The sequence below is a fragment of the Acipenser ruthenus genome, chromosome 41 (genome assembly GCF_902713425.1).
Source record: "Acipenser ruthenus chromosome 41, fAciRut3.2 maternal haplotype, whole genome shotgun sequence".
NCBI lineage: Eukaryota > Metazoa > Chordata > Actinopteri > Acipenseriformes > Acipenseridae > Acipenser > Acipenser ruthenus.
The window spans coordinates 1,914,957-1,924,783 of record NC_081229.1 but is presented as its reverse complement, the minus strand read 5'-3'; the positions used below and the strand labels follow the sequence as shown (position 1 = coordinate 1,924,783).

General features: G+C 41.6%; 1 protein-coding gene across 2 annotated transcripts in view; it reads right to left on the bottom strand.

The window, feature by feature from the left end:
• The window catches only part of LOC117962581 (POU domain, class 2, transcription factor 2-like), a 26,903-nt gene extending 17,788 nt beyond the window's left edge, over nt 1-9,115 (bottom strand). Inside the window, exon 1 of one of the 2 annotated variants that reach the window (XM_059011099.1) lies at nt 9,021-9,115. In XM_059011099.1, the coding sequence (XP_058867082.1) occupies nt 9,021-9,051 (31 nt within the window). In that variant the 5' untranslated portion in view covers nt 9,052-9,115. The remainder of the gene's footprint in view (nt 1-9,020) is intronic. The other variant, XM_059011097.1, reaches the window with a different exon arrangement.
• Between the last annotated feature and the right edge of the window lie 712 nt (nt 9,116-9,827).

Genomic DNA, 9,827 nt, shown 5'->3' with positions numbered 1-9,827 from the left:
GTTCTAGAGAACTGGCAGCCCTCTCACTATTCCCACTTCTGGAACTCAGAACTGTCTCAGTGTTCTAGAGAACTGGCAGCCCTCTCACTATTCCCACTTCTGGAACTCAGAACTGTCTCAGTGTTCTAGAGAACTGGCAGCCCTCTCACCATTCCCACTTCTGGAACTCAGAACTCTCTCAGAGTTCAATGGAACAGTCAGAGCTTACTGCTGCACTGCTAATTATAAATAATTATTTTGATTGATTTTCAATACATAGCGTTGCATCCAATATGAAACCAATAACAACAATGAATTCACCAAAGACTTCATAAGAATGCTGTATGTAAATACATATACGAAACCCCCCTCCCCCTCCCAATACACCCATATAAGAAAGCATGTCTTAATGTAACAGACTTAAACTATCACCCTTCAACCAGATTGAATCATTTAAACCCTGTGTGTACATCCAAATAAACCCTTTTCATGTTCTTTTCATTTCCGTACATCTGAGACTTGTGGAGCTTCTCCTTTCTTTGAATTGTTTTTCCTTGAATGGAGATTTTTACAAACAAGTCAGAGGTGTCAGCATGGGAGCTAAGCTGGGCCCTCACCTGCCATCCTTTTTATAGGAGGGATTGAAAATAAAGTTTTTCAAGAGTGCAGAGGAAATACACCAGTCGTATATATCTTGGATACACTGATGACAGATTCAGGCATCTCAATTAACACTGATGAAGAATGAAATGATGTAATTGTTCCATCCGGCTCTGAAGTACACACGGACCATCTCCAAAAAGATAATCATGTTTAGACCTCGCCATCGCTGCTTCTAATTCGACCAGCAACACCACCATCTTCCACAAAGAAGCAGACTCTCAGTCATACCTGAGATATGACTCTTCACACTTGCAGTGATGATAGAGATTTTTCAAACACAGCAAATGAAATGTGTGCATTTTTCAGACTGTGGTTTTCCAGACACAACCATTAGAGAGGCTCAGTTACGTGAATCTACAATAAACAGAAAGGGTGCTTTGTACAAAAGCATCACTCTAATAATAGTATCCCACTAGTTCTTACCTGGAGTCCTGTGACCAAAAAAAAAAATACAACAAATCATACAAAGAAATGTTAATATTCTCGAACAAGATCCCTCTACAGCTCCTATTTTCAATAATCCACCATTGCTGTCTTACACAAGAGACAAACATCTCAGACAATATTTAGTCCGTAGCAACATGCGACCCAGCTGTGACAATCTTAAAGGCTCATTTCCACGCAACAGGTCGCTCTGTTGCTGCTTGTAAATACATCCACAACAGCACAGTAATCAAAGGAGTGAAATCTTCTTTTGCTATTCATGAGGCTTTTACTTGCAGCAGTAAAGGAGTCGCATACGGCACTGGTTGTGTGACGTGTAACACACTGGACATCGGAGAAACACTCCATCCAGCTGAAGAAGGACTTGCAGTCAGAAAAGTCCTGATACCAATTCTTCACATTTTTGTGAACATGCATTAACTTTTTCTTTTTGATTTTGCACCTTTTGGTACACAGCAGTCTTCCTTTTTCAAATTATATATATATATATATATATATATATATATATATATATATATATATATATATATATATATATACACACACACACACATACACATACAGTTGTAGTCAATTTCTAGAAATTTCTCGAAAAAAATGAGTTTTAGGAAAAATCTTTTGTAACAAAATATATATATATATTTTTTTGTCGATGAGGAAAAAAAATTACAAGAAATAGATGTCTACAATTATTTATTTCAGCCTTTTTTTTTTTTGCAAAACTCAAAAAATGCTAATTCAAAAGTATTCACACCCTAGAAATGTCAATATGATAATGCAGAACCTAATTCTAGAAAAGTCTAGAAAATGCTGATTGTAGGTGAACGTTCTTAGAGAATATAAAAGGGTTAGGCATAAGATGATTGCTGTCATTACCAATAAGTCAATATGGAAAAAAGGAAAGAGCTATCTGAAGACCTTAAGCAGAACATGATTTATTGTCATAAAGCTGGAGAATGATACAAGAAGATTTCCAAGCATTTGAGCATCCCAATTTCAAGTATTGTTTCTATTATCAAGAAGTACAAGACTCATGGTATTGTCACAACGCTCCCTCGGTCTGGAAGAAAGAAGGTTCTTTCACCAAGAACAAGTAGAAGAATTGTGAGGAAGGTTAATAACAATCCGAGATTGACTGCCAAAGATATTCAAAGTGAATTGGCTGAAAGTGGGACTGGGGTTTCCATTTCAACCATAGGTCGAGTATTGCATGGTGAAGGTCTCTACGGTCGCAGGCCAAGGAAAAAGCCACTCTCAGGAAAACGTCACTAAATCCGATTGAGAATCTTTGGTATGAGTTGATAAAGGCTGTGCACAAGAGAAGTCCTCGGAATTTGAATGAACTGGAACAATTTTGCATTGAAGAATGATCAAAAATCACTAAAGAATCATGCCAAAAGCTCATTGACAAATATCCTAATCGTTTAAAAGAGGTTATTATTGCTTAATTTAACATTCCTTATACAAATATGAATATACAGAATCTAAAAACAGCAAACAGCACGACATCTATATCCAAGTGAGTCTGGATGCCAAAGGATACAAAGCAATCACAGGAAGAAAACAGTTCTTTGCATAGAACTGATTGATAAAGAAAAAATCACAGTGTTACAAAACAAGACTGAAAAGAGCTACCAGATTAAAGGTTCTTGCCAAGGTGAAAAGCTGGTCTAGTGCATTAACATTAACCCACTGCACCACCTAGCCCTCCAGATCGGAGCCCAGGCCTCCAGAGGAAGGTTCAGATATATAAATATATATATATATATATATATATATATATATATATATATATATATATATATATATTTAAGCATGCAACAAGCAGATTGGCAACTTTATACGGCAGTATTTTCATTTCATTGTAATAAAAAAAATACCACAACATCAAATCTGTGTTGTATTTTGTTACCTGTCAAAATCTGTGGACATCGGTCCTTTTCTCCCCTTCTAAAGAGAACCCCGCGGTTACGAGTCACACACCCCAGCAGCAGAGATCTCTGAGCACATCAACGATTCAAATAAAGCGAAACTGTGACTTTGGGAACTCTCTCTCTCTCTCTCTCTCATGTGAATCCACGAGAGTTGAGCATCATTAATTAAAAAAAAAAAAAAATACATTAAAATGAAATTATAATTCCAAGCTGTACACTGCAGCAGAGTTCTCTCGCCGAGGTCTTGTTTGTTCTCGTTCTGTGTTGAAGGAGTGAGAGCGTCCCACTCTCACACACTCATACTCACACTCACGCTCACTAAAGGCCGATAATGAAAACTAGTTGAATTTTCCTGCTGGCTGATTTGCATATTTTCAGTGAGTCACTCGCAGTCATACAGTTGCTAGCTCTGGGCTTTTTTTATTTATTTATTTTAAGCGCTTAAATCTATTGTCCTTTCACTTAAACATTTTAATCTGAACATATGAAAGTGTTAACATGAACCCACTTTGCCTCCAGAGGAAGGTGAAAGGCTGGTCTAGTGCATTAACATTAACCCACTAGCGCCACCTAGCCCCCCCAGATTGGAACACAGGCCTCCAGAGGAAGGTGAAAGGTTGGTCTAGTGCATTAACATGAACCCGTTAGCGCCACCTAGCCCCCCCAGATTGGAACACAGGCCTCCAGAGGAAGGTGAAAGGTTGGTGTAGTGCATTAACATTAACCCGCTAGCGCCACATAGCCCCCCAGATTGGAACCCAGGCCTCCAGAGGAAGGTGAAAGGCTGGTGTAGTGCATAAGTGTGACTGTGTGTTTATATACAGGGATAGAAATAAGACAGCGGTTTGCTCTATTCCTGGTTTCACTACGAGTTTAATAAGACACACCTGAGCTTGCTACCTATACCCTGGGGCTGATCGAGCTCGTAGTAAAACCCAGGGATAGGTGAAAGCGCTGTGCAATAGGAGTCTTACAGCATGTCCAGCCCTGGTTTAAACTCCTGCTGAACCCCTTTTTAACGACAGCAGAAGCAGCTCCTGATACTGTCAATAATAAACGCTGCGTATTTCCCCTCTTTTTCACCGTTGCTGAATCTCACTCAGAGAGAGTTTTCAGTTTTAGTTGAGGAGCTATTCTTGGGTGCCGCCCCCGGTTCTGAACCCTGATCTGTTCAGCGCCAGTCAGATCTATCCCTAACGCGCTATTTATAGCCAGGAGGCTCCGGCAAGGCAAACCAGCGACATGTGCTGTTTCTCTGCTCCACCACTCACCATACAACTAAAAACTACAAATACAGCCTCATAATGGCAGGAACAAGCGCACGGTACCCAACGGGTTAAAAACAGCTGTATGAAAATGCAGAGCTCATCAGATTCTACCAGGAGGCTGGCAGCGAGCGATCAGAGCCTGGTGAAGAGAGGTGCAAAATCAAGGCGGAGGAGCGTGACAGACAGACACACACACACACAGACAGACAGGCACACAGACAGGCAGACAGACAGACACACAGACAGGCAGGCAGACAGACAAACAGACAGACAGACAGACAGGCAGGCAGGCAGACAGACACACACCCTTTCTTTAGGGTTGTCATTCAAAAAGTGGATCCTTATGCGCTGCTTGCGTCTGTCTGCCGTCTGTCAGTCTGTCTCTGTCACACTCTAAATTGCCTTAAGCAGTTCAGTCTCCATGACTCAATCCTGCCCTGGGCTGGAGGGAGCACCCTTTCTCTCGGGGGATGGGGAGGGAGGGAGCAGTTCAGTCTCCATGCCTTAGTGTGTGAGTGCCTGACCTCAGTACCAGTTGCATGGGGGACCTGTTTGGGCGTCGCACTCCTTTGTGGCTGGGTGACTCATGATGACATCACTACACCCCCCCCCCCCCCCCCACCTCTCTCCCCATCCGCCCGCTGTCGCCCGCTCAGCGGCCTTCCTGTTTAAACTCACTTCCTGTTTGAACCATGAAAAACTGCCAGGGCAGCCCCCAGCGGAAAAACTAGGCGAAAAATCAGAGAAAGGAAAACAACTAGAGAGAGAGAGAGAGAGAGAGAGAGAGAGAGAGAGAGAGAGAGAGAGAGAGAGAGAGAGAGAGAGAGAGAGGGGGGGGGGGGGTTGCAGGTGTCAGATATAATTATCAGCATGTCATGTTTTGGTTTTACTGAAAAGGAAACAAGCTGTTTTTTGGGGGTTTTATTTTGCTGAGTATTTTAAAATGCAAAACCAATCTCTCATTTGCTTATCTTTTTGGGCCACAGACTAACTCTGCATCTCAAAGCTGAAAAGTTACGAGACAGAGAGAGATGTATTATGTGAAAAAACGTGTGATCTGCATTCACTAATCCTTATAAAAGTTTTACCACACTAAAAAGCACAGCGAAGTGTAATAAAGCACAGTGAAAGCATGGTAAAGCATAGGGAAGCACAGAGAGGTATGGTAAAGCACAGGGAAGCATTGTAAAGCACAGAGAGGTATGGTAAAGCACAGGGAAGCATTGTAAAGCACAGAGAGGTATGGTAAAGCATAGGGAAGCATTGTAAAGCACAGAGAAGTGTGGTAAAACATATTTAAAAAAGCACTAGTCAATCTATGGTAAATGCACATTAAAACAATGGGAGAGCTGCAGAATGACTGTGTGTGTTTACCCTGGTGGACTTTTATAATGGCATGAACCTGAAATTAGCATCATCTCTTCAGGTTCCAACAAAATTTAAATTAAATTTGCTGCATTTTGACTTGCTGATACCTAAGACTACAGTCTTCTCAAACTTTTAAAATAACCAAAATCCCATGGTATTCATTTCTTAAAATTCATGACTATCAGCATCTGCTATACATTATAAAGACATTTCAGAGGGCTGTATCTTATCAATATCAGGGTCTGCTATACATTATAAAGACATTTCAGAGGGCTGTATCTCATCAATATCAGGGTCTGCTGTATATTATAAAGACATTTCAGAGGGCTGGATCTCATCAATATCAGGGTCTGCTGTATATTATAATGACATTTCAGAGGGCTGGATCTCATCAATATCAGGGTCTGCTGTATATTATAATGACATTTCAGAGGGCTGGATCACATCAATATCAGGGTCTGCTATATATTATAAAGACATTTCAGAGGGCTGTATCGCATCAATATCAGGGTCTGCTATATATATTATGAAGACATTTCAGAGGGCTGTATCTTATCAATATCAGGGTCTGCTATACATTATAAAGACATTTCAGAGGGCTGTATCTCATCAATATCAGGGTCTAGTGCTATATATTATAAAGACATTTCAGAGGGCTGGATCTCATCAATATCAGGGTCTGCTGTATATTATAATGACATTTCAGAGGGCTGGATCTCATCAATATCAGGGTCTGCTGTATATTATAATGACATTTCAGAGGGCTGAATCTCATCAATATCAGGGTCTAGTACTATATATTATAATGACATTTCAGAGGGCTGTATCTCATCAATATCAGGGTCTAGCTCTATATATTATGAAGACATTTCAGAGGGCTGGATCGCATCAATATCAGGGTCTAGTGCTATATATTATAAAGACATTTCAGAGGGCTGAATCTCATCAATATCAGGGTCTAGTGCTATATATTATAAAGACATTTCAGAGGGCTGAATCGCATCAATATCAGGGTCTAGTGCTATATATTATAAAGACATTTCAGAGGGCTGTATCGCATCAATATCAGGGTCTAGTGCTATATATTATAAAGACAATTCAGAGGGCTGGATCGCATCAATATCAGGGTCTAGTGCTATATATTATAAAGATATTTCAGAGGGCTGTATCGCATCAATATCAGGGTCTAGTGCTATATATTATAAAGACATTTCAGAGGGCTGGATCTCATCAATATCAGGGTCTAGTGCTATATATTATAAAGACATTTCAGAGGGCTGTATCACATCAATATCAGGGTCTAACATATATTCTAAAGAAATTACAATTTATTTTTACATACACTTATTTTTATAAGATCAGACGTTAGTGAAAATTCCAACTGAAAATAAACTGTGACTTTTATTTTATGCCAGTTGATTTCACAGGGTGAGACTGCTGAGTCTCTAGCAGTAAACCAGCTTACCACAGGGTGGTGGTGGTGGGTGGGGGGGGGGGGGGGGGGATAATTCACACCTGCCAGTGAGAAGAACATAAACTCTTCCAATACTTTAATCACAGCAGATTCAGCACACAGCAGCACGCTTGAATCTAGAGGCAGTGCTGGAATGTTTGAATGTCCAGCAGGTGGCAGCAGAGCTCTGATAGCAATGGGAGAGACACAGTCAGGTTTAAATGGAATTTGTGTGTCTTGTTCTTTTGTCGAGGACTGTAAGTTTGCTAGTTTTAAAATATCTGAGCTGCCAGTTTCATTTCCTCTTAAGATTTCCCTCTGTCTGGGGGGAGAAGACAAGCCACGCACTTACTGACAATTCAAGATAAAAATACCCCCTGGTGTGAAACACACACTCACACACACACACACACACACACACACACACACTCACACACACTCATACACACACACACACACACACTAACACACACACGCACACACACTCACACACTCACTAACACACACACACACTCACACACACTCACACACACTCATACACACACACACACACACACACACTCACACACACACGCACACACACACTAACACACACACACTTGCACATTCACTAACTCTCACACACACACACACACACACACACTCACACACACTCACACACACTCATACACACACACACACACTCACACACACACACACACTAACACACACACGCACACACACTCACACACTCACTAACACACACACACTTGCACATTCACTAACTCTCACACACACACACACACACACACACACACACACACACACACACACTTGCACACTATATAACACTATAAAAACTGTATAGGACTACAGCAGCTACCCAGTATGGTGTTTATATAAAGGCGAGAAAGACAGAAACGAGGAAAGAAAGAAAATAAGAAAGATAGAAAGACAGAGAGATAGAGAGAGAGAGAGAGAGAGAGAGAGAGAGAGCGAGAGAGAGAGAGGAGCAGTAATTCGTGTTGGTGAGCAGGCAGGCAGCATGCTCCTGTGACTGTCTGACTAACTGATCTTTACAGTTCAGCGCTCCCAGCTACACACACCACTAGCCAGCTATGAACCTGAGATCTCACTTCCCCTGCATTCTGCAGCAACACAAGCCAGACAGGCAGCGCGCTGCAACACAGCTTACAACTAATGAGCTAAACAACAGCCTTCCACCTTCCTCTGGAGGCCTGGGTTCCAATCTGGGGGGCTAGGTGGCGCTAGCGGGTTCATGTTAATGCACTAGACCAGCCTTTCACCTTCCTCTGGAGGCCTGGGTTCCAATCCGGGGGGCTAGGTGGCGCTAGTGGGTTAATGTTACTATATTAGACTTATTAATAATAATAATAATAATAATAATAATAATAATAATAATAATAATAATAATAATAATAATAATACAAATGCATTTGTGTAAAATAATAAAATGATATGTAGCTAATTCAAAAGAAGCTTTATTAAAATGAATGATCTAGTTAGGGTGCAGGGCTGCAGTGGTTACAGACCCTGCTCTCTGAGTTTAACACCTCAACACTGTGTGACACACACTCCAACCACAGCATACAGTACAACTTTTCAGGCCTGGCTGCTGCATTACTACTGGCTTTTATAGTGTCTTCCTCTGTGCTGACATTGCCTGTGTTCTGGGCAGAGCCTCGCTGTGCTGTACTGCACACAGGGCAATGCTGGCGGGACCGCACTATATAACACTAATATAAAACCCTGTACAGAGCTACAGCAGCTACCCAACATGGTGTCTATATAAACACATGGGGGGGGGGGGGGAGTTAATATTTAGATAAATACAGAAACAATGGATACATTTTCAGATCGATTGATTTCTTGATTAATCGGTAAGTGAAGATTTGAAAGCGTTTCACCTACCTGGGATCCAGCGGTTTGAGTGAACCATCATTCTCTCTCTGTCTCTCTGTCTGTCTCTCAGGCTCAAGACTTCACACTGCTACTCTATAGCAGCCGCTGAGGGATACAGCTAATCACTTTCTCCCCTCTCTCTCTCTCCACCCTCCTCCCTCCCTCTCTCCGCCCACCTTCCTTTACTTCTCCACTCCCCCTCTCTAGAGGCGGATGTGACCGATAGACCAAGAGACAGAAAGAGAGAGAAAGAGAGAGAGAGAGGGAGGGGAACGGAGGAGAGAAAGACAGAGGGAAGGAAAGCTAACCTCAGTGGAGAAGTGCATGGCCCCCACAGGAAACTTTCACTCACTCCCTCCCTCATTCCCTTGCACGAGTACAGTCTTCATAAGAGAAACACAGAAAAAATACATTGTTTTTATTTTTTAACTAGCTTATTGAACTGCTCGTATCAGTTACAACTGCCAAGTAATAAAACAAACTTGCTAATTGAGGCATGCACCAGCTAATTCAATACAGTCTAGTACAGAAAACTCAGTGCTGTACTGGGGATCTGAGAGCCAGCTACAGCTAATTCAATACAGTCTAGTACAGAGAACTCAGTGCTGTACTGGGGATCTGAGAGCCAGCTAATTCAATACAGTCTAGTACAGAGAACTCAGTGCTGTACTGGGGATCTGAGAGCCAGCTAATTCAATACAGTCTAGTATAGAGAACTCAGTGCTGTACTGGGGATCTGAGAGCCAGCGAATTCAATACAGTCTAGTACAGAGAACTCAGTGCTGTACTGGGGATCTGAGAGCCAGCTAATTCAAT